The sequence below is a fragment of the Scleropages formosus genome, chromosome 3, assembly GCF_900964775.1.
Source record: "Scleropages formosus chromosome 3, fSclFor1.1, whole genome shotgun sequence".
NCBI classification, from domain to species: Eukaryota; Metazoa; Chordata; class Actinopteri; order Osteoglossiformes; family Osteoglossidae; genus Scleropages; species Scleropages formosus.
The window spans coordinates 16107945-16133767 of NC_041808.1; the positions used below are offsets into that span (position 1 = coordinate 16107945).

The following is a 25823-nucleotide window of genomic DNA, read 5'->3' on the forward strand; positions in this document are numbered from 1 at the left end:
CCACTCTACGTGTGTGTTCCTCCACAGTGACAGAGCACTACGGCTGTCGATTTTTGGTGCCCCAGACACCTTACGTGATGTTACCACTACTGCGTCACTCTCATTTTACTGCTACTTCACTGTGTTACTCGGCCTCGCGCTCCGATCGGAGGTGTGGTTTTTAATAGCTGCCATATAAGCGCTCTCTGGTCCTGTGGCGCGCGAGAGTGTGGCGCGCGCCGAGGTCCGCGTGAGCCACGCGGTGTTCCTCCACTCTCTCGCTCTCTCTCTTTCTCTCTCTCTCTCACACACACACACACACACACACACACACACACACACACACACACACACACACACACACACACACTGGCACTGTTTTGTTTACGTTTGAGCGCGCGGCAGTCGCCGGTCGGAGCCGGACTGCGGACCTTGTCCTTATTATTGCAGCGGTGATTGTTACCGCGCGCGCGAGGTCAGTTCGCTACACGTGCGTGTCTCGTGCGAGTTCGAGTGCCACTGGCACTGCCAGGGCGTTTGAAGCTACCTCCTGCGGACGGTGATTTGCGTGCCTTCGCGCGTGTGTAGAGGCACAGTCGGTGGCAGTGCAGGGAACACGCACAGCATTTGGTAAGTTTCATTGTTACCCGCCTCCTGCCGGAATATTTCTGCATGTTTGATGAAACTAGTTACTAGTAGGATTTCTCGCATGTGCGTAGATGAAAATTGGTGTAATGTAACCCTGATGTAAAACTAAATAGTCACACATCTGACTTGTAATTCTAATGATAACCCCGATGGTAAAAGTGATGACGTTTTCTCTGATGCTGAGATTGATGATTGATTGTGAACTACTTCTAGCAGTTATCTTTGGTCAAAGTAAGTCTTTGCTAATTATCCCCTTTTCAGACCTGGGATTGTGTTCAAAAACAAAGAATAAACCTTTTTTTATAGAGCCAATGGATTAAAAATGGAGAAACCGAAACTTTAAAAAAATCTTACTGAGTGCTGAATCCCTCGTGTGGCACACTAACTAAGAGCCAAATGTACTGCTGACACGATCAGAGGCAATACATGATCTGTGGAGACTGTAGTCAAGGAGAAGAAGGTTCACTGTCACCTCACGTCCGTGAAGCCCATGAGACCCTTGGATCATGGGCTCTGACCGGCTCCAGTATCGCGCGCTCTTCGAGTACAAGAAGGAACGAGGGGATGACATTGCCCTGCAGCCCGGAGACATCCTCATGGTCAGCAAGGTGTCCTTGCAGCCAGGGGAGCGTGTGGATGATGATGATGAGAGGATCCCAAGAGGGTGGTTGCATGGAACCAATGAGCGGACCAAAGAGAGAGGCAGCTTCCCAGGGACCTATGTGGAGTACGTGGGCACGGTGCCGATCGATCCGCCAGGCCAGAAGCCTCAGGCCAGGCCAGTCCCTCCGACCCCAGGCGGATCACAGTCTCTGGGGGCCATGGCTGAAGGTTGGTGCAACTACATAGTTTCTGCAAACATTCTCTGTGCTCTCTTAATGTCCCACAATTTGAATTCCCACTCACGTAATAGTAGCTACGCAGCAATTGGGAAAACTGCTTGCGGGGAAAAAAAATGGCGAACCGTGCAAACTCTGTACAAGGCTGGCTGAACTTATGCCCCACACGCACTGCTGGTGTAACCACAGCCTTTGGCCAAATGTACGAAGGACCAGTGGCTAACGTTGCACATACTTCCATGTCAGGAGCAGAGCAATTGGGAAGTGGCACGCTGCTCTGCCCTGGCCGAACACCTCGTTTCATGATATCCTTTTTTTATGATCCAAGATATGTCTAGGTTTTCAGTCAGATTTTAACATGCTGGGCAGTTCTCGTAGATATTTGGTTTGCTGTGCCGTGTTGTTCCTTTTAACTGTGATTATTCATATAATCATTCCCATATGTTTGTGAGTTTAATGTGGAAAAACCTCAGCTTGTGTTTATACGGTCTGTAGAAAGGCAATGCTGACATTTCTTATAGTTGCATGACTGTGGGGTAAAACCTCATGAATTATGTTGTGCAATCAAATCCAGCACACATTTTAGACAAAAGGGACAGTGGTCTTGGGGAAAATGAGAGATGTGTAAAAACACAAGGGCGTGGGTTTTAAAACCGCCTTCGAAAAAGTGAATTTTGCACTGTGAGTCAAACTCTTTGTGTTGCGTTGCGGTCGGGGTCATTGAAGTGTGTTTTTCCTGTGTTTCTCTGGTGTTCATTTGGGGAAATTGGATCAGATTCCTCTGTTGTCCCAAGATTGCTGTTTTCTATAATTGTCTGGCATGCTGGTATGTTTCGTACTCACGGAAGAGGGAGTTGTTCGCTTTCCTCCAATCTGGCTTGAGTCTATTACAGTGTAACTCTTAGAGGTTACTGTGTTTGATAATACTAAAAGATCTCATAAGGTATGGCATCTCTCGTTACTTGCTTTTAAATGTCGTCCTTAAAGAAATTGCTTTCTGATGTTTATTCACAGTCAAACATTTATTTGATCCATTTGTTTACTTCGTGTTATGCTCTTTATCATACTACTGGAAGTAGTTAGTGACCAGGGGGAAAAACATAATAGGGCTCAGTGAAAGGCATTTTTATCAAATAATTCATCATAGTACACCTCTGCTGTCTGCATCAAGTTTAGGAGTGATTCCTAATGATTCATTATCACCACATCAGAACTTTTTACACATAAACAGTGTGTATCTGCAGACCATTTATGATGAGGGTAGTGATAACTGATCCTTTAAGCATGAGCAGCTTTATTAATGTGTTGGTTAACTGTAATGCTTAACTGTAAACTTAATCAGGTGATTTTAGTGTATGTTGTTCTCGTGCCTTATGCCTTCATGTAAGACTTCAGACCACCGTATTGGTGAAGTGGGCAAGAAATCAACGATGGATGGATGAAGTGTTGTAATGTACACTATAGACACAACCCCAATAATGGCAGCCAGTTTCCCAGAACCCCTTTCCGTTGCTGTCTTTCTTCCTGAGGATATTGGTCCTTATCTCCTCCAGACCCGTGCTCACTTAAGAATTCAAACAGCTAAATCCTACTGACCAGAGCGATATCACTTTTCTGTTAAAATGTATAATGTAATATCCAGTTGGATGTGCATTTCTTATTGACGTGAGCTTTTGCAAGTCTTTTTGGTCAGATGCAAGAATAGATCTAGCGTAGGAAGCACTTGCATTTATCTGATGCTTTTCTCCAAAGCGACTTAGTGTTAAGCTACCTACAGTTATTTACCCCTTTATACTGCTGGCTAATTTTACTGGAGCAATTTTCGGGTAAGTATGTTGCTCCAGGATACTATAGTTGGAGCTGAGATTCAAAGCTACAACCTTTGGGCCCAAAAGCAGCATAATGTAACCTCTGACTGTCCAGAATGTAAACAGCTGGTGTTAACAAGGTTCCTGTGCAGCCAGATGCGTCCTTTACGAAAAACGCCTGTGACGGAGTGGGCTCACGCGGAAGAGTCGAGCTCGTTTCAGCTCCCCCCCGCCCCACCCCAACTCCCGAGTTCCAGTTTTGTCAGGCTTGGCCTAAAGAGATGTTTAGTTCACTTGTTGGGATCCACCTCTCAGCTGTGACGGCCGTGTGCTCCATGGTTAGCCTTCGGACCCGTGCCGCTGCGTATGCTGTTGCAGCTGCGCTTTGTCGGTGGGCCCGAGCGTCACTTTCCCATGTGATGGGCGGTGCGACCCAGTTTCTGGCAGAACATTTGCTGGCTCGCAGCTCAATTACTGTGCTGCGGCTGGAAATATGGTGGGGCCGCTTTGCATATTTTACTGTAAAGACAGCAGATATTAATATATTTAGGGGGTACAAAAGTAAAACGATGGCTTTAAAATGGTTCAGATATTTTAGAATAATAAATTAACGATATATTTTCTCATCACCAGTCAGTCTCTTGTTTATATGTGCGCGTTCTTAGGAATTATCTACTTTAAGGAAATTCAAACACATTGTTAAAGCAAACGGTAAAATGATGAAAACTTTAACTGTATATTCGTTGTGCACATGTTGATGTATGTTGTGATGAGAAGTTGTTCAAGAGCAGTTTTTATTCTCGTGTTTTAACAAAGTTCCAGGAAATGCAAAAAAGGTTAACCTTTTGGAACAGACTATTGTATAAAATGTAGGTATTTATAATGCAGTCACTCAGTCAAACCATTCATTTTAGCTAAGTGGTGGGGTTTTTAAGAGTGTGGGATTTTTGTAGTTCCTCTGTAAAAAGAAGTAACGCGGCATTTTGGCTAAATTGTGAGAGAATGGGTGGTAGAGCAGAATTATGAGGGTGTAGCTTGAGGAATGACATCCAGTTGGGACTGAAGGTAATCAACAGAGAGGGGCGGTTCATTTAATTAGGAAGTATTTTTGTTCTTTACTGCTCACTCCCTTCAGTATCTGTTGCAGTTTGAAATTTGAGAGATCAGTTCAAATATGCAGCTGCTGGAATGGAAAGTCCCACATTTGTCCGTGTGCGGCTTTTACTGATATTTTTAGTGTCGGTCCCTGTGCCCTGGATGGCCAACTTAACTTTCCTTTCAAAGGACAGGCACATGTAGAAGAGTTATTAATATTTTAAGTGAACCTTCTGCTTGCAAAAGCTGCTGAATCAGATCAGCGTGGTACTTTGGTATTATTTCTTCCGTTCGCTCCTTCTTTTCAGTTATATGCAGCAGAAAACTTACATAAATAATTAGTTGTGTATAAATGATTCAGGATTTCTGTTCCAAATCATTTTAAAGTTTACAGGATCAAAACTATAGTCCCTTTTGGGCTGTTTCCTCCATCTAAGTGCTGAGACTTGTAAAAAATGTAAAAATCCCAGATCTCAACTTTCGAGACCAAAAGCACATGAAATGCTCTCTTTGTGTGCTGTTTTTTGGGTTAGTATTGTGCATTTTTATTCCAGTTTCCACCAGTCTTCCAGCGCATGATAAACACTGCCTTCAGCTGAGTGAGACTCTGGCAATAAATCTGTCTGTTCTTGGATTTAAGCACAGCAACTCTGGAACTGCAGTATGAAAAGCCAGTTAGGATCTGCTTCTCAGCGTACCTTTCCAAGTCATTTATCAGTCCTTGAAGGTAACACTATGTACGGCCTACATTCCTCTTCCTCTTTCATTGCTCTTAAAGGATTGATGAAGTTTATCTTTTTTGGTTCACACCCACATGCTTCTTCCCTAATTCAGAGGTGATGGTTTCAGAGCGTAGAAGTACACTTAGTTTCTGTTTTTTATATGATATTGAAGCTTTAGTCAGCGAAGTCCTAGGTGAGTGCCACTAGATGTTTATTCACTCTCATAGGATATTTTTATACCATCTTGTATTAAATGGACAGGCACAGGTTAGTAATGCTTTCAGATACATTGTTCATTTCACAGGGGGTGCGGTGGCGCAGTGGGTTGGACCGCAGTCCTGCTCTCCGGTGAGTCTGGGGTTCGAGTCCCGCTTGGGGTGCCTTGTGATGGACTGGCGTCCCGTCCTGGGTGTGTCCCCTTCCCCCTCCGGCCTTATGCCCTGTGTTGCCGGGTAGGCTCCGGTTCCCCGTGACCCCGTAAGGGACAAGCGGTTCTGACAATGTGTGTGTGTGTTCATTTCACCAGAAGCACAGCAATCATTTATGAGAGGTGAAGAAAGAGGCTGGGAGGTGGCACCTAAAAGTGTTGTTGGAAGTCACTCAGTGTTCCATGTGGGGTTTCGTTTCTTGCAGTATAGAGCCAGTGTGTTTGCTACTGAATGGGAGTCCCCTTTTCCACCCACGAGCCCAAGCAGTCATGCCCTGAATGTTCTCATTGTGCTGGCCACCAAGCTCTGATCTCAGGAAGGGTAGTGGGTCTTGGCACACTGGGCATTGCGGCGGTGGAGGGAAGTGCCAGCCAACCAGTTGGGGGTAGAGGATGCCAACTGTCAAGCTTGCAGTGGATAAAGGAGCTTCTGTTTGCCGGGGTGGCTGCGCTCTGCAGGGATAAATCCACAGTGCTCTCTCTCGTCGTCCTACAGGCCTGGCCTTGTAGACATTGGCTCAAGTGTTAGAGTTCATCCGGACTCCTGTCTCTGGATTCCAAGTGTCTCTTTAATGTGTTCTCGTTCTGAGACGGGCAGCAGCGAGCTGAAGTCAGCGCATACTTGAGTCTGTTTCGCGTAGTCTGTGAAGTGCACGTGAAATGTTCATGAAATTTGTGCATTCGTGTATCTATGAGAGCATGTCTAAGTGTTGGACTGGGAAAGGCTGAAAGCAGATTTCCATGCAGAAGGATATATCCACCTTCAGTTTGATGGGCCTGTGAATAACTGTTTATAATGTAAAGTTTAATTGCCTTTCATGTGATTTTTGTTGTTTTAACAATTGAATATGGCTGTTGGACAGTTACCTCTACATGTTTACTGCAACGTAAGGCTTTTCTGAGATTTGCTTGTAAATCAATTTCTAGTAATTGAGGGCCCAAGTTACCATTAAGTTAAATGGGAAAATTTTATGTGGTTGTGAGCCTTTTCACTTTGTCACTTAAATGACAATTACTTCACTCCTATAAGCACTTATAACAAGGCACTTCTGTTTAAATACTTTTTTATGGCTTCTAACCAGCCATTGTTTTTTGTGTATTATGTGAATACTGATTTTCGTTACAAACAACAAAAAATGTGTAGTGTGTTTGAATATTTCCACAAATTAAAGGCATAAAATGCGAAATTCATTAATTGTCAGTAACCATTTCTCCAATCCAGGGTCAGGCAGTCTAGAGTCTATCCCAGAAGCATAGAATGTGAGGCAGGGTACACCCTAGACAGTAAAGGTAAAGGTGGAATTCTCTGTTATGGAGCCAGTGACATCACTTGAATGTAAAGCATTTAAAAAGAATGTAATTTTTTTCTTTTTTAAACTTTTGCTTCCAGTAATAAGAGATGTGGTTCCCTTGTGTGTTCTGAATACAGCTATGGCACTGTGATGGCTCTTGAGGTTCACTCTCCCCCTGTGCCTTTGCTATTTCTGTCCCTGTCTTAGGTTGTTTCTGTGCATGATGGCACAGAACTTTGCCTTTGTGAACATCAGGCTTCTTCTCTTACCATCACAGCTGAGAGATTCTGATTTGGATGAGAACTTATTAGGTCTGACCCACTTACCTTCCTTCACTGTTTTTTCTTTTCTTCCAGCGCTGCCGCTACATCGTCTTTAGATGCAAGATTCACATTTATACATTTAGTTGATGCTTTTCTCTAAAGGAACTTCCGATTATTTACCACTTTATGCAGCTGTGTAATTTTACTGGAACAATTTAGGGTAAGTATCTTGTGCAAAGGTACTACAGCTAAAGGTGTGATTCAAGCATGCAACCTTTGAGTCGAAAGGTAGCAGATTTAACCACTACACTACCAGCTGACTCTGTGAGTTGAACATGCAACCTTCTGAGCAGGTGTCAGATGCACTACTTTGCTCCATGAGGTTATGTTACTAATCCACAAATGAGATGAAATACTGCAATACAAATGATGTTGGACTTGCTATTTTTGTAGAGTTGCTGTCATTTTTCTTTCATTTTTAAATTATTTTTTTAAATGATTCAGTGATAGTTAAGTTATATTTTTCTAGTCAATTGCTTTGCTTTTTTTTTTTGCTTTGATGCTGACAGTTTTACTTATAGTATATGTTTTAAGTACAAAATTATGGAAGGTAGAGCACATGAGGGGGTTCAGGAGGTCAAAATGACATCTGATTTTCAGTAGCCAGTAAGTCTCCTGTCCCCTGACTTCTCTGTAGTGAGCTCGTTGTGAACATAAGAGGATGACATTGAAGAACCACGACCCTGGATATGGTACTTGGGTAGGCATCTGATGTCTGCATCTCTTGAGCTATCCCAGTGCACGTGGAAAAAGGGCACATTTAATCCTCAATTTTTCAGTATCTGCTTATTATGGAGGAAATGTCAAGGCATTGTCTACTTTTATTAGTATTTTTATCTGTCAGAGGTAATTGTATGCCTCTAACTATTTAGAATTGGTTTATTAAATGTTAAGTATTCATCAAGCCTTGAAAGTATAAGTATTGATTTTCTTGCATGTGGAAGAATAATATGCAGGTTGTTACTTCTTGGTCTTGAATATCAAGGTGAAATACTGATACATATATAATAAAACAAAAATATAAGGACATGTTAATATAACATTAAATTTTTTTATTTAGCAGATGCTTTTCTCCAAAATGACTTACAAGGAACTCTGTGTAGTGTTATCAGCCAACACAGCTTATTCACCAAGGTGACTTACACTGCTAGATACACTACTTACACTGGGTCACTCATCCATACATCAGTGGAACACACACACACACACACACACACACACACACTCACTCACTCACTCACTCACTCACTCACTCACTCACTCACTCACTCACTCACTCTAATACTAATCTTAGGAAATCCATGTCATGTTAATACAAGTAGAGGAGGGACATTTTTTAGAAAAAAGTCTTTATTTTTTCTAAAGTCAAGGGGAAAGTCTTGCCAAAGGTAGGTGGAACCAGACTACCCTCCCCTCCCATTCTGCACCTGTGGTCATATATCAGCATAACTGCTTGTTTTCATTAAGAAACATTGTCCAGTGTGACATTCCTGAACCTGTAGTGTTGACACCTTGGCCACCAAGATCTGGCATCTGTAGGTAGCAGCATTCCTGTGGAAGCAGTATTGTATGATGCAACGGGGTGCAAAACACCCATGAAGAACAACAACAGCAACATCGCTGTAACTGTGCAAACCAGCGGAAAGAGGCATGAAATATCCTTTGTGTTAGTGACTAGATCAGTCAATTAATTTAAAAAAAAAAAAAAAACCTTAAGCAGTGACATAGAACCCTTTGAATGGTAATAGAATATTTTTACAGGCCAGGATCCAAAGACTGTAGTTGCCCTTGTGGGATTTTAAATATCACATAATATTGCACATTCCTTTAGGGTGCTGTGCAAAGAATTCAAAAAGAAGGCTTTCACTGATATCTAATTAATGCACATTTCTAAAATGTTAATGCAACAGTGAAATGGAACTTGGGTTTTGGTGAAACAAGTGAGTGGTATGGGAACTGGATATGGAAGAGTTCAAATGTTAGTGTAGTCCCTAATGTCATCATTGTGGGGGGTTTTCTTCTCACCTCTCTCAGCTGTTACTCTCTGTAGCCCATTTAGACCTGGAGGATGAGAACCCTCTATTTAAATAACCACACAAGTAGCACACTTAAGGTGATCTACTCAAACATTTTTTTTTTCAGTTATTTTCCCTGGGTGAAGCTAGTGGCTCCCAATCACAGCACGCCAATAATTAGGGCTCAGATGAAAGGAGGTTATGGGTCTCCTCCAGGAGAGACTTTGCACTCTGCTTCTTGACAGTTCCACAAGCAACCTAGGGCTTGATCGTTCACTACCTGGGGTGCTGCTATCACAGCCTGTGCATTTGAAATGCAGGAAGTTACCCGATTAGTGTGTGTGTGTGTGTGTGTGTGTGTGGATGTCCCAGAAATAGATTTGCAGCACTTGGAATGAAGATCAAAGAGCAAATGTTGGCAGTGAGGGTCTCTGCCTGCCTCTATCTCTGTTTTCTTTGTTCTTTTGCTAGAGATGCAGGAGATTGGATTTGCAGGGCAGCAGCTTTTTAGGCCTCTGGGACTGAGTAATAAGAATTTTAATTATTATTTGGGAGGAGTACTGCAGGATTGGGGGGGAGGGTGTGTGTGTGCTCATTTTTGCTATATCAGAAATGAAATCATCTCTCTAGCTTAGAGAACACACACACACATTTTCAGAACCACTTGTCCCATACAGGGTCACAGGGAACCAGAGCCTACCCAGCAACACAGGGCATAAGGCCAGAGGGGGAAGGGGACACACCCAGGACGGGACGCCAGTCCGTCACAAGGCACCCCAGGCAGGACTTGAACCCCAGACCCACCGGAGAGTAGGACTGCGGTCCAACCCACTGCGCCACCGCACCCCCTTAGCTTAGAGAACAGTGATGCACAATCCTTTTTCGGAGATCTGCCAGAGGAGACGGGCTCTGCAAAAAGAAAGAAAGCTAATTTAGGAACAGCACAACTTATATGAAAAATTATAACAGTTTAGCAGCAGTGCTTTTTATTAAGAGATACTAAAGGTACTGGATATACATATCGGTCTTACATCGGGGACATTTATACATGGAATTCTATTTTCAGAACCTGTGCAAAGGTTTTTATGTTTCTAGGTAAGTATTGGTTTCCAGGTAAACTTATTGTTCTGTGTCAAATCAAAAATTGTCCAATACCAAATTTCCAGCACATTTGTAAACTTATTTCTGGAGTTGTATTAGCAATAGTAACAATGCTAATATTGCTCCAAGGAGACTTTTCAATTATATTTTACATAACCATTAACCCAATAAGTGCACTATATAAAAATATTATATCTAAGGAAATCATGCAAATGACCAGAAACCTCTTCATGGGCAAGGTGGAAATCTGCTATGATCCTAATTGCATGTTTGATCAAGAAAATTACACCTTTCATACAGTATGTGATTCTAGTTTTTCATGATATTCTGGTGTTTACTGAGGATGTTAAAAGTATAGATAGAGCATGAAGTTTTCTTTTCTGAACTAACAAAATTTGGAAGTAAGAACAACATAAAAATGTGTTGTTTATCAACTCATAACAGCAAAAAGGCAATAAAAGACTATTTAGCTAAAGGGCAAACTTTAGTAGCAAGTAAAAATAATGCAGAAATTAGAGTCCCCAACAAATTGCCAAAAAGTTCAATTCAAGCATGGCTGCTCTTCACATAGCTGAGTTCATACTAATCTTATCTGCGGATACCACCATAAACAAGAACCATTTAATACACACACACACACACACACACACACACACTGTCTGAAGCCACTTGTCCCAAGCGGGGTCGCGGTGAACCGGAGCCTAACCCGGAAACACAGCATACAAAGCTGGAGGGGGAGGGCACACACCCAGGGTGGGACGCCAGTATGTCACAAGGCACCCCAAGCAGGCCTCGAACCCCAGACCTGTCAGAGAGCAGGACCCGGCCAAACCCGCTGCAACACCGTGCTCCCCGAACCATTTAATAGTTAAACAAAAAACATTTATTTTCAAAACATTTGTGGCGTGTGAAATCAATGCCAGCAGACTTGCATGAAAATGTACCGTATTGAACTGAATAAATGTATCACTGTCCCTCTAAATTCATATACAGGTATCAGGATTTACCAGCTCAACTAAAGAGATAATGATCGTAATCCTTAGATACAGTGTCCTTGAGCAGTTCAATAATTTAGCGGAGCTGAATTTGGGTAGCGTGCAATCTCCATTCCGTGCAGTCAATGTAGCCCTACAAAATTTCCAGCATACGTCCCTTTCTTTGGCTGGATGGTCAAATGTTTATCAGAACTGGAACTCAGATTTGCTGACTGAAGTCCGTGTGAATAGCCAAGTTTAGATGTAAATCAGGCAGCACTTCATTGACAACACTTATGTGATTTATCTGAGGCAGCGTGTGCTATCTAACGCCTTTTGAGGAAGAAAGGGACTCGCTGCATGACCTCTGAGGTCCCCTCCTTGTCAAGGTTGTTGACCTACAGTTGGGCCATAGCCAAGAATCTAATGAAGCTGCTGCGATGATTTGGGAAAAGGAATATGTCCCTGTCAGTAAGTAAATGAATTGGAACATGTACTGTGTCCCTGTCGGTGTGTAGACGTATACTGTGGTGTGGCTGTGGGGGTAGAGCGTAGACTGCGGGAAATTAAGTTTTTTTTCCAACCCTCTCTAGTTTACTGTCATGCACCCCAACCCTCCCATTTTTTTTCTCAAAATTCCTCATCTTTATTACCAGTTTGCATGTATTGATAGTGAATGAGGATGAGTCACTTTTACAGGACTTAAAAGCTCTGCTGTACTTTTATTACCAGTACTCTCCTTATAAACACACATTGCCACATGGTATTTATGATCTCATCATTTCATTAATCTCATTTATACTGCTAATCCTTTCTAATCCCTCCCATCCTTCCTGGCGCAGTTATTTCTCACTATTAGAAGTTTAAAGATTAAAATATGGAGTAATAAGCTTCATCAGAGTATTTACTTCCAGAATGAAGAGCTTTTCAAAATGGTACCTAGAGATCAGCTTGAAATGTTTTTGATTTTCTTGTAGTGTGGGTCTTGGTACTAAACAAAAGAAGCGCATGTAAGATAATTGATTCTACTCCAGGAGTGGTGAACAAAATGCAGTCAGCTCCTGATGAGCCCTGTTGTGCACCACAGTCAAAAACAAGTCTATGCTAGTTGCTGGGGCTCTGAGGTAGGGATGAATATCAACTCAACTTGTGCGTTAAAGACCTTTGGGGTCAGTTTGATGTAAAGTGACACCTGCCTGGTCAGCTAAAGCCCCTTGTGGCCGAAACCCCCCCCAGCTCTTTTCGAAATGTGCCGAGCGAGGAGAAGAGTCACGCTATGGTCCTGAGGTGATCTAGATGTGATGAGGTGCCCACGTGCTTGTAAGGTCTTTGTCTAATTACATAATCGGATAAATAGTGTTGTTTGGATTGGCCAGTAAGGGAAGGGGTGACAACAGACAGTTGCTGTGAATAATACCATATGAAGACTAGCGCAGTTAGCGCAAATGCTAATTTGGCGGTTATCTGCATATCAGGAACAAGTGGTCAATCCAGCTCTGATTCAGGACAGTGCACTTTTGTGTGTTTGGTGATAAATGAGTCTATAGGTTTATATTTTAAATTTTGTGTTTCATCATGCATAAGGGTGTCCACCAGTGCACTTGGCACCAGGACACCCTAGGTCGGAGGTCGATGATCGACTTTGTAGTCGTTTCTTCTGACCTTCGGCCATATGTTTTGGACACTCGGGTGAAGAGAGGGGCTGAGCTGTCAACTGATCACCACCTGGTGGTGAGTTGGATTCGATGGCGGGGGAAAAAGCTGGACAGACCTGGCAGGCCCAAACGCATAGTGAGGGTCTGTTGGGAACGTTTGGCGGAGGCCCCTGTCAGAGAGGTCTTCAACTCCCACCTCCGACAGAGCTTCAACCAGGTCCCGAGGGAGGTGGGGGACATTGAGTCCGAATGGACTATGTTCCGCTCCTCCATTGTCGGTGCGGCGGTTCGGAGCTGCGGCCATAAGGTCTCCGGTGCCTGTCGCGGCGGCAATCCCCGAACACGGTGGTGGACACCGGAAGTAAGGGATGCCGTCAAGCTGAAGAAGGAGTTCTATCGGGCCTGGCTGGCTCATGGGACTCCTGAAGCAGCTGACAGGTACCGACGGGCCAAACGGAGCGCGGCTCTGGCAGTCGCCGCGGCAAAAACTCGGGCTTGGGAGGAGTTCGGTGAGGCCATGGAGGAAGACTTTCGGTCGGCCTCAAAGAGATTCTGGCAAACCGTCCGGCGACTCAGAGGGGGGAAGCGGTGTTCCACGAACACTGTTTACAGTGGAAGTGGTGCGCTGCTGACCTCAGCTGAGGATGTTCTCGGGCGGTGGAAGGAGTACTTTGAGGATCTCCTCAATCCCTCCGACACGCCTTCCGTAGAGGAAGCTGAGGCTGGGGACTTGGAGGGGGACTCGTCCATTACCCTGGCTGAAGTTGCTGAGGTAGTCAAAAAACTCCTCGATGGCAAGGCTCCGGGGGTGGATGAGATCCGCCCCGAGTTTCTCAAGTCTCTGGATGTTGTGGGGCTGTCTTGGCTGACACGCCTCTGCAGCATCGCGTGGAGTTCGGGAACGGTGCCTCTGGACTGGCAGACCGGGGTGGTGGTCCCTCTTTTTAAGAAGGGGGACCGGAGATTGTGTTCCAACTACAGGGGGATCACACTCCTTAGCCTCCCTGGGAAAGTCTATGCCAGGGTACTGGAAAGGAGAATCCGACCGATAGTCGAACCTCGGATTCAGGAGGAGCAATGCGGTTTTCGCCCTGGCCGTGGAACACTGGACCAGCTCTATACCCTCACTAGGGTGTTGGAGGGTTCGTGGGAGTTTGCCCAACCAGTCCATATGTGTTTTGTGGACCTGGAGAAGGCATTCGACCATGTCCCTTGTGGCATCCTGTGGGGGGTGCTTCGGGATTATGGGGTTCGGGGCTCGTTGCTACGGGCTGTTCGTTCCCTGTATGACCGGAGCAGGAGCTTGGTTCGCATTGCCGGCAGTAAGTCAGACCTGTTCCCGGTGCATGTTGGACTCCGCCAGGGCTGCCCTTTGTCACCGATTCTGTTCATTATTTTTATGGACAGAATTTCTAGGCGCAGTCAGGGAACGGAGGGTGTCTGTTTTGGTGGCCGCGAGATCTCGTCTCTGCTTTTTGCGGACGATGTGGTCCTGTTGGCTTCATCAAGTCAAGACTTGCAGCGTGCACTGGGGAGGTTTGCAGCCGTGTGCGAAGCGGCGGGGATGAGAATCAGCACCTCCAAATCCGAGGCCATGGTTCTCAGTCGGAAAAAGGTGGATTGCTCCCTCCGGGTTAGGGGGGAGTTGCTCCCTCAAGTGGAGGAGTTTAAGTATCTTGGGGTCTTGTTCACGAGTGAGGGAAAAATGGAGCGGCAGGTCGACAGACGGATCGGTGCGGCGTCTGCAGTAATGCGGTCATTGTACCGGTCTGTTGTGGTGAAGAGGGAGCTGAGTCGTAAGGCGAAGCTCTCAATTTACCGGTCGATCTACGTTCCTACCCTCACCTATGGTCATGAACTCTGGATCATGACCGAAAGAATGAGATCGCGGATACAAGCGGCAGAAATGAGTTTCCTCCGCAGAGTGGCTGGGCGCACCCTTAGGGATAGGGTGAGGAGCTCAGTCACCCGGGAGGAGCTCGGAGTAGAGCCGCTGCTCCTCCGCATCGAGAGGAGCCAGTTGAGGTGGCTCGGGCATCTGTTCCGGATGCCTCCTGGACGCCTCCCTGGGGAGGTGCTCCGGGCTTGTCCCACTGGGAGGAGGCCTCGGGGCAGACCCAGGACACGTTGGAGAGACTATGTCTCCCGGCTGGCCTGGGAACGCCTTGGGGTTCCCCCAGAGGAACTGGAGGAGGTGTGCGGGGAGAGGGAGGTCTGGAGTACTCTGCTCGGACTGCTGCCCCCGCGACCCGGCCCCGGATAAAAGCGGAGGAAGATGGATGGATGGATGGATGGATTTTGTGTTTCATATGTAACCCAATTTTTGCTAACTGCTAAACTTTTTTCGAATATTTGTCCCTGTCCCCAAAACTAGTACTTAGTTTCCTTGGTCTTTGTTGTAATAATTTTTCTGAGACTTTCAGTCTAGCCTTTATTTAAGAAAACCTGATAGTGCACCTGTCTTTTCCTTAACAAATGAGTAGAAACATCATAATTTCTTTATTAATGACTCTCTAATGGATACATTATTCTTTCTGATATGAAAAGGGTGCAATACCAAAATGATTTATTCCTTTTGTGGAGTGTTCAGTTGGGTGCCTAGAAAGCTTCAGATCTGCAAAAAGAGTCCATTAATCCCTTCCCTCATAATGTGGAATTGATATCATGGCTAAAATGTCTTGAAGATAACCTACTCATGTTCACTGAATCTTGGATGGGTGAATTAGTGCCTGTAGAATATATTGGAAGAGGCCACAAATGTGTTGATCCATTTACTTTGGGGGGCATCTTTCATACTCAAAAGAAATGCCAAAAAGATTTCAGAAAATTTTTGCTCATAAAAAAAATAGATGTTGAACATATGGCACAGAACTGTGTATGCATCCCAGCATGCTAATCTTAAACTGTTTACAAGAAAATAACTGTTTAAATTCCTGTTTAATTAATTTCCATCTAATTCCTTTTCTTAAAAGTCTTTGTCTGTAGTGATGCCAGTTGAGTTCTGCAACTGACTTTTTGAACACTGAGCCTTGAGCATGATTTATGCATTCTTTCTCTTGCTCCCAAATGGGCTTACTGCACACGAAGCTTTGAATCTTGCTTATGCTGTCAGATGGAACCGATTAAATATTGAAAGAGTTTTTGTTTGAGTCCCTCTGGTTTAACATCGCAAACATTTGCCCACCCATCATTAATGATTTCCTCACTTCTTCATGAACATTTATCACATCAGCTGTTGTGTTCCCCTGAGTGTGTGATACGAGTCCCCATCTTCAAAATCCATCAACCTTCATGCACTGTCCAGAGAGACTGAAAGGCAGCATTTTTTGCTTCATCAGTCTTATGAATTTAAGCAAAACTTGAGGAAAGACCTTATTTAATCCTGAAGCACAACCACAATGCTAACTTGATAACACTAGCAAGAAAACAGACATCGTTCTTCTCGATTGTTAATATTAGGAAACTTGCTCATATTTCCTATTTTTTTTTAAAAAAATGTGTTTGTTACATGCATTACACGTAACAGTCCCCGGGTTACAAATACCCGACTTACATCCAACCTGTAGTTACGAACCATCCTCCTTACTGACCGGAAGTTTTTCTTCCTTTTTTTTTTTTTTTTTCTTTTTTTGGGGTCACCCTTAAATAACAATCAGATAAGAACTTTATAATTAGGTCTATTAAAAATTCAAGTTGCTGTACATAGAATGGTTCGTAGTAACAAACGGGAACTATTTTGCGACGCGTAGCAAAACATTGCGCTTTAGCTCACGTGCCGGCGGGCACATAAGCCCAAAGTAGGACAAAGACTTGGTTCTTTTCTTTCGGACCACGTTGCTGTTAAATGTCTCGTGTGTTACTGTATTTGGCTTTAACTTTTTAGTTTTTACCTTCCTAACCATGGCACCAAAGTGTAACTGTAATCCAAGTGATGGTGATGCATGAAAGAAAAGGGAAACGATCACGACTGAAACTAAAGTAGAAATAATAAAGTGAAAGGTGCAACGCCAACAAACATTGGAAAAGCAAACAAAGTTTCTTTAATGTTTTGCTCTCTCTCTCTCTCTCTCTCTCTCTCTCTCTCTCTCTCTCTCTTGCACTTGGCTAGAAAAGACACTTCTCAACCTCTTCCTAGTTGCGGAGTCTCACTCCAGACAACCGTCACATCTGCATTCTCAAACCTACCTCACTTTGCTCTTCCAAGTCCTGTCCCTCATCGTTCCCCAGTCCCGTTCCACGTCTCTTTGATAACGACCGCCTGCCTTATCCCTGAACCACTATTTTGGATCCTCGCCTCTGTTCAGTTCACTGATTGACCAACCATTTGCCCGACTCTGACCACAAGAACACGTCTGGTTCTTTGTTTCTGAATAAATTATCCTGCAATTGGATCTACTCTCCTCCATGTACTCTTTATCATGACAGTAGTAGCATTATCTGTTTCTTTGTCTCTCTCTATTATAAATACTGTAGTTACATTTATTATTATTATTATTATCATAGAGGGGGGTGCGGTGGCGCAGTGGGTTGGACCACAGTCCTGCTCTCCGGTGGGTCTGGGGTTCGAGTCCTGCTTAGGGTGCCTTGCGGCGGACTGGCGTCCTGTCCTGGGTGTGTCCCCTCCCCCTCTGGCCTTACACCCTGTGTTGCCGGGTAGGCTCCGGTTCCCCCGTGACCCTGTATGGGACAAGCGGTTTCTGAAAATGTGTGTGTGTGTATTATCATTACATTGTATTATTACTATATTGTTATATTAAAGATGTTTTAGTGTATCTGGAAGTGTTTCTTTAATGTTTTTTATGCATCGAAAGGTACACAGTATACTAAGACAAACATTTGACAAACTTACGTTAGATACTCACCATACCTAAGTGTTCCGACTTACATTAAAATCCGACTTAAAGACAGACTGAGAAACGGAACTCGTTCGTAATCCGGGGACGGCATGTATGTGGAAACTAGTCCACAGGTATGAAATTGGACTGCAGGAAAGGGTTACTGATAAGACAAAGTAATAAAATGATCAGCCAAGATGGATGGATAACTTTATGTAATTGTGTGATTGTGGACTGAAGACAAAAAATATTTATTTCAGATATTGGAGGAATTAGATATGCAGTGGGTATGGGTGTGTCTGATTTACATACTGCTTTCTAGCTGAATGTTGTTCAATATATTTAAAAGAAAATGTACTTTAAAAAAGCAAAGAACAAAAAGCTTCCAGTAGTGTTAATGTAGAAGAACAACATTCTAAAGAGGTAGGATTTGCGATAATGGTACAGAGACGCATACAAAACGATCGTAGACAGGAAAGAAAAGCAACCACAGACAGAGAGGACAAAGACATGCCTCACATCACATCCAGATGTTAATCTTCTGGTCTTTCTTTGGGTGAGTGACAGTGAGTGAGCAAGTTTAGCTCCAGTCAATCATTATGCAACTCTCCAGCACCTCAGGATAGTTCTAATTTGCTGTTGGAGCCCTGTAAATCTAGCCAAAGGCTAACTGTGCTGCTTTCGTCTTGCCTCCCAGAAGGTTCAAGAAATCCACCTCAGTTACAAGCTCAATAATTTATGCAGGCCTCCCACTTCTAGATCCCCCCCAGGTGGTGGTTTAAGGGAGTTTTTGTGGCACGCAATTGCACATCCACATCTCTAGTTAAGTGTGTTAAAATATTGCAAATTATGGGTCCTCAATAAAAATATTTTTAGGTATTTTTGGGATTTTCAGTAATTGTTTTCAGCAGATATTAATATCTGGTATGATTTACACACCTGGTAACTTTGTACAAGTTTTTGGACTTGACACTGTAAAAAGCAATTTGGATAAAATTATCTTTGTAAACAGTACAGAACGGCTTCTTCCATGTTTCTTGGTCAGAGTTCAGATCCTCAACTTATGAACTGTTGTCAGTGATGCACTCATGCCTGCACTGTATGAGATGAATTATATTGTGGAGTCTTCAGTTGGGTGCCTAGGAATGCTCATAAGGAATGATAAGCTCTAAACAGGAACTAAGAGACAGTTGCTCTGGGAGGTCAGGGTGATGTAGCTTTGACTGCCAAGAGCCTGAATGGGAGAGCCATATTCAGGGAGTGGTGATCAGCCATCTCGAAGGAGAAATCCATCATTTACACCCTGAAGGCCTGGTGTGGTATGTTAAAATTTGGTACTGTCAAAATGCTATTCCGCAAAATGGAAAACAGGATGAGACACTTTTGCATTGGCTGATCAGTGCAATGTGACAGTATGGTAAATAACTAGTCTTACTAGTAACTAAATACCTTTTGTTAATTAACTAAATACCTTTAGTTAGTTCTGATTAAAGTAGGCCTACTTTTGAGAAACATGGATAAGGTGTGATCATCTGGTCTTGAGAGACAAACACTGAGGGTTCTACATTGAGGGTCCAAGTTTTTTATTGTGAAGAAATTTTATCGTGAAGAAAAGGCCAGTCAGTGGAACTGACCCTCGTTCCCTAAAAGCTGCTAAAGGAACAAGGAGAGAAGGCAAGCAGTGTTGTAACTGGATTATTTTGGATGGCTGCACCCACTATCTCATCTTCACAGCTGTGTAAGCAGAGGCTGTAGGCAGAAGAAGCTGCTTCGCTTCCTCTTGAACTTTCTCAGAAGACATACATGTAGAAATGCACAGAGTATCCCATGGTCTCAGTATATGTAGGACACGCATGCTAATAGGTAGCATAGTATCTGCAGTTTTGCCATGCTGTCCACACCCCTCTACCTTGATACAGGGAATGCACACATGCACACACACACACACACACACACACACACACACACACACACACACACACATTTTCAGAACCGCTTGTCCCTCACGGGGTCACGGGAAACCGGAGCCTACCCGGCAACACAGGGCGTAAGGCCAGAGGGGGAAGGGGACACACCCAGGACGGGACGCCAGTCCGTCGCAAGGCACCCCAAGCGGGACTCGAACCCCAGACCCACCGGAGAGCAGGACTGTGGTCCAACCCACTGCGCCACCGCACCCCCATACAGGGAATGCAATCATGTCTCATTTTTTTTCTCTTTTTTGGGGGTCTTGAATCATAATAACTTTGCCAGTAGACTTTCAGATCCACTCTGTCTCCACAAGTGCTTGTTTATTTCACATGATTTCTGATTTACCATCCAAAGCCATCTCATCTTCCCTTCACTGTAGGTGATGTAGCAATGAAAGATGCACAAATGTCCCACTCTGGTTTTGGGGAATTGGTTTATGACCTGGATAGGAAAAGCGTTGCACATTATCAATGTCTGAAAATGTGGCAAAGAGGCTGGAAGAAATAGTTTCTGGGATTGGTAACTGTACTCACCATTGACAAATGTATTTAGTTTTTCCAGCTTTCATTATTTGTTAATAGCTGCTGATTTTCTTCTCAGTACTGTCATGACTGATTTCACTTGAAGATCTCCCTTTACATACATTGTGGATTACTGAAGTAATAGTTAATGGAATGCATGTGGGATCCTTGTCAGTTTTGATTTGTGATGATGTTAGACAAGAGGGGAGAATCAGCTTAACGGTGAATGATTCAAATTTTCAATACTTTCAGCAAAGCTTCAGATCATATTAATTCAGTCTTGAATATGAGCCGTTGGCATCTTTGGAGTCAGTTGTCCTTGTTAACACTTTCACTACACTCCCTTTAAAATGCTCTGTACATGAGAAGTGAAGTTCAGAATTTTTTTTTAATGTTTGCCTCTCCTTAGATTTGTTAAATTACTTCACACATGTATGTTGAAAATCTAATATACTCTTAGCTTTTGATGTGTTCAGCAATAGTCAATTTGAAACATGTAGCAGAGAATTTTCTGGTGAAAGAACAGCAACAGCTGTTCAGCTTTACTGTGAATTACCTATATTACAAGTGTATAACATGGCCAAAGACAGAATGCATGGCAAGGAGAGGTTCCATTGACCTTGCATAAAATCCATTGATAATCGTTTCATACAGCTTCGGGTTTACTGCCCTCTGTTTGTGTAATATGGTTGGGTTTATTGATCTTTTAGGTGACTTTTGAACAGAACTAAACTATTTTGTAAGCACATACAGGCTAGATAGAAAATATGGACATGGCAAACTGCCTGAGAATGTCCAAACACTGTATTTCTGCTGCAAGTCTTGATATACCACAGTATTGTGATATGTTTTGTCAAGACTTAACAGGCACAACGTTTGTGAAAGGCCCAGTTAAATGATCTGCCCTTAAGAAGAACAGACTACAAGAGACAAGCTCCCACCATCGGCGCTGATGGTTCCACTACAACAATGTACGATGTCAGTAGCCCACATTTGATTTGAAGCAACAACCTACTAATGGCATTGCAGATTTATGCTTTTCTTAACCTCTCTAGGAGACAGGGATTTTTTTGTAATTTAAAACCTCAGGCCAGAGTATTTCTTTCCATGCTCGTTGTCTGGCTGAATGGAATATTTCTATGCAATTAAATCACAACGAGGGAAATGTGAGAGGCTGCAGCTTTGAAGAAATTTCCTGCACCTATGATCAGAATGTTTTCTTTCACCCTGTGTGAGATGTCTGTTAGGAGCTTTATTTTAATTATTATTCAGTCTGAAAAAGTGATAGTGAAAATGACGTTGACCCATTCCCTACCGGTTTGTCATGGCGTCCACAAGAAACTGAAGTGTTGGACCCAGTTGCAGGTGCTTTATTTTCTTCAAAGCCAACAAGGAACAGGCAGAGGCATAGTTCAAAACAGGCAGGGTGTCACCAATGTACAAATGTCATACCAAGGGAATAACCAAAGATGGGGTTTGGGGAATGAAGCCAAGGGTCGAAAACAAGAGGAACAGATCAGGAGTATACAGGGAAGACACAGGGAAGATGGAATCTGGGAAACTGAGAGACGAGGTTCATGTTGAGTAGTTCGCTGAAGCTGCAGGGGGCTCAAATGAGGCTCCGCGCACTGGTGCATTGGGGCAGCCCCTTTTGCTGTAGGTGCTCTTGTCTGCCACGAGACTGTGGACCGCTCCTGCCACCCTACGGCCCCTGGGTGGGTGTCCCCTGGGTCCGGGTGGTCCTTATGGAAGTCAGAGATAAGAACAGGGTCTAACACATCTTATGCTGACACCTTACATTGCTCCTCTGGGCCGTAGCCCTCCCAGTCTACCAAGTATTGCAAGCCCTCTTGCCGTCGTTTGGAGTTGAGCAGCGCCTGCATGGTCTATGCGGGAGCACTATCTACCTGCACCGGCGGAGGTGGTCTGACATTTGGGGGCTATTGGAAAAGGGACGTACCCCATGGTTTAAGGAGTGACACATGAAAGGTTGGGCAGATTTGCAGCTGCAGGGGCAGCTGGAGTCTGTATGACCGGGTTGATGCAGCAAACAACCTTAAAGGGGCCAATGTACTGTGGGCTGAGCTTCTTGGAGGGAAGTTGCATCTTAGGGTCTCGGGTGGACAGCCAGACCCTCTACCCTGGCATGAAGGAAAATGTGCAGCGATGGCGATCTGCCTGCTGCTAGTACCTGAGGGTACTCTGATTGAGATGGTCCCGCACGGTGTGTCACGCCTCTTCACTTTCCCGATACCAAGTGTCCACCACATGTGCATTGCTAGGGCCGGGATTTCATGGAAACAGCAGCGGTTGATAGCCCAAGAGACACTGGAAGGGGGAGAGATCTATGGAAATGTGTGTCACTTAGTTGTGTGCTTATTTGGCCCATGGCAGATACTGGGACCACTGGTGCTGCTTCCGACTGCAGTAACTGTGTAAGTACCGGCCGATATCCTGTTTGAGTGACTCCACCTGTCTGTTGGCCTGTGGATGATACCCCGAGGTGAGGCTGACCGATAACCCTATCTTATGCCAGCAGGCTCTCCAAACCTGTGAGGTGAACTGAGGATCCCGGTCGGAGATGGACATGGATTCGATCCCCGCTCAGTTTGTGTGGACTTTGCATGTTCTCCCCATGTCTGTGTGGGTTTCCTCCCACAGTCCAAAGACAAGCTGTTCAGGTGACCCCATAGTGTGTGAGTGACAGAGAGAGTGTGTTCCATTGACGTATGGATGAGTGACCCATTGTAAGTAGTGTATCTAGCAGTGTAATTCACCTTACGAAAACTTACAAAAAATGAAAACTGGACTTTTTTTTTTAACTCGGCTACGACGTCCCATCTCATGTTATATAGCCTGTCTATGAGCTGTCTGTTGTCAGCATATGCATTCAATTTGGGAATACAGATTGTCGGTTGTTGCATGCTTACTGGTACGTATACTTTTCCTACGGTCTTGTCTGCCAGTCCTGGCTCAGTTTCCTGGGCAGGCTGCAGGTCCTGAAAGAACTGCCAGCACAACAGGGCCATGATGCAGTGCCTGGGTAGAATGGGTTCTGGGGTACCTGTGGGTGGATTACTGTCATAAACCCGCGCAAGTGCGTCAGCTTTGGTATTTTTGATACCTGGTTTATAGGACACAGTAAAATGGAATAGGGTAAAAAAAAAAAAAAAAAACATCCACCGGGCCTATCAGGGGTTCAGGCAGTGGGCCGTCTGTAGGTACTTCAAGTTCCGATGGTCGGTTAGCACCATGAAGGGGTGTGTAGCACCCTCTAACCACTGCCCCAATTCCTTCAATGCCAGGTTGATTGCCAACATCCTGATATCATAATTCTGCTCAGACCTTGATAACTTACATAAGAAATACGCACAGGGATGAAGCTTTGGTTGATTACCTTGTTGAACCTGTCCTTCAATTCCTGGAAGGCTTATTGGGCCTCATCTGTCCACGTCAGATGGGTTCCTTTACCTGTGGTTAGGGCCGTGAGGGGAGCGGTGACCGAACTGTAGCCCCTAATGAACCTTCGGTAGAAATTGGTGAACCCCAGGAACCTCTGCAAGGCCTTCACGTTTTTTTTTGACGGGGCCACTCTGCCACGGCTTGGACTTTCTCCTGGTCTAATGCCACCCACTCCTTGCTCAGGATGAATCTGAGGAACGCGATCTGGGATTGGTGAAACAGATACTTTTCTCCTTTAACATAGAGGCGCTTCTACAAGAGTCGCTTCAACACCTCTTACCTGCCAGACGTGCTGCTCCCTAGACCTAGAATAGATCAGAATGTCATCCAGATATACCAGAGCGCATTTGTTGACCCAGCATATGATTAACGAAGGCTTGGAACACACTGGGTGCATTGGCCAAACCAAGGAGCATCACCAGGTACTCGCAATGGCCGAGGGTGATACTGAATGCAGTCTTCCACTCATCCCCTTCTCGGATATGGATCAGGTTGTAAGTGCTGCGAAGATCAAGTTTAGTGAAAACCTGGGCCCCATGTACTTGTTCTAACGCCACGGTGATCAGGGGCAACGGATGGTGAGACTTTACGGTGATGTTATTCAATCCTTGGTATTCTATGCAAGGGTGTAGTCCTCCACCCTTCTTACTGTCAAAGCCTCGCTGATGTGCATGGACTTTAGTTTAGGCAACAACAAGGGGTACACTCGGCCTCATGGATGCGTAGAACCGAGAAGGAGGTTGATGGCACAGTCCCATGGCCAGTGAGGCAGCAGTGTGGCTGCCTTGCTCTTACTGAAGACCTCACAGACGTCTTTGTGTGGTTGTCTGGCACGGGGTTGAGGATGTGACAAACTAGTGTGCACAGACTTTTAACATGAATGTTGTTGGTTTATTTCCATGCAAGGACTATAGTGTTATATCTTTGACTAAGGTTACTTGAATTGCTGTAGTAAATGCCAGGCTATTTATACATTTTTTGTCAGTGTACACATGCTTTAGCTGAGTGGCAAAAACATTATGGAAATCTGAGCTCCTTTGTTCACATCAATGTTTTGTACTAGGGCTTAGAGTTGGCTTGGAGCTCAAGTTCACAGCCTCACATGAAGATGCACCAGGCACATGAAGAGCTGTGGAGACAAGCTCCTACCATCAGCACTGATGGTTCCACTACAGCAATGATTTACACTTAATTTTCACAACTTTTTCCAAGGTTTTTGGGGCTTTTATGCCTTTCTATACATATAGCTGACCCTAACAATAAAAATTAATTGGCATACATTTTTGATGGCCATGTCACTTTATAGCAAAACCTTCTGGCCCTCTTGCTGTAAGCAATGAGGGTTTTTAAATTTCAGGAGCAGCGGTGTTCATCTCTGTCACTGTCATCACTGCCATTGCTGCCCTGTATTTCTCCTTCTGCCTATATCACCGTCCCAGGTGTGAAGCACAAAGGTGGTTTGTGGAGGCTCATTTCTGTTTACCATAAGTGTAGTGTATTTTTGATGACCTTGATAATGGAGGTCATGGCCTTAATCAGCACCTTGTTGAAGGAGTGCTTCTGCAGGGTTGAAGATTAATGGGTGTCATGTCTCTGCTTCCTAATACAGTGTGATACCTGCTTCCCTGCAGTGGAGAGCATGGATCCTCACAATCAGCTTAGACAACCGTCTGGCCTGCTGAAGCACACATGCGATTAGCTGATGTAGCTTTGTTACCCCGCGGTGATTTGCCCCAAATTTTAAAATAATAATCAGTATGCATGCACGGGTAATCTCCAAAGCCTTTTGTCGAATATGAATACTTATGTTGGGTTATAATGAGTAGTAATGTATTATCTAAATTTTTATATTGCTGTATTAGTATTTTGTTTCCATAAATTTATCATTTTCTGACACTCTAGAACTGTGGTCCTTAAAGCATTAAATTGTCTAATGAATTTGGCTATTACTGTTATGGGGGTGCGGTGGCGCAGTGGGTTGGACCACAGTCCTGCTCTCCAGTGGGTCTGGGGTTCGAGTCCCGCTTGGGGTGCCTTGCGACGGACTGGCGTCCCGTCCTGGGTGCGTCCCCTCCCCCTCTAGCCTTACGCCCTGTGTTACCGGGTAGGCTCCGGTTCCCCGCGACCCCGTATGGGACAAGTGGTTCTGAAAATGT

General features: G+C 44.4%; 1 protein-coding gene across 1 annotated transcript in view; it reads left to right on the forward strand.

Moving 5' to 3' along the window:
• The first annotated feature begins 313 nt into the window (after positions 1 to 313).
• LOC108935188 (phosphatidylinositol 3-kinase regulatory subunit gamma-like) overlaps positions 314 to 25823 on the forward strand; it is a 110356-nt gene continuing 84846 nt past the window's right edge. The window contains exons 1-2 of the mRNA XM_018753590.2: positions 314 to 609; positions 889 to 1458. Coding sequence (XP_018609106.1) covers positions 1134 to 1458 — 325 coding nt within the window. The 5' untranslated portion in view covers positions 314 to 609; positions 889 to 1133. The remainder of the gene's footprint in view (positions 610 to 888; positions 1459 to 25823) is intronic.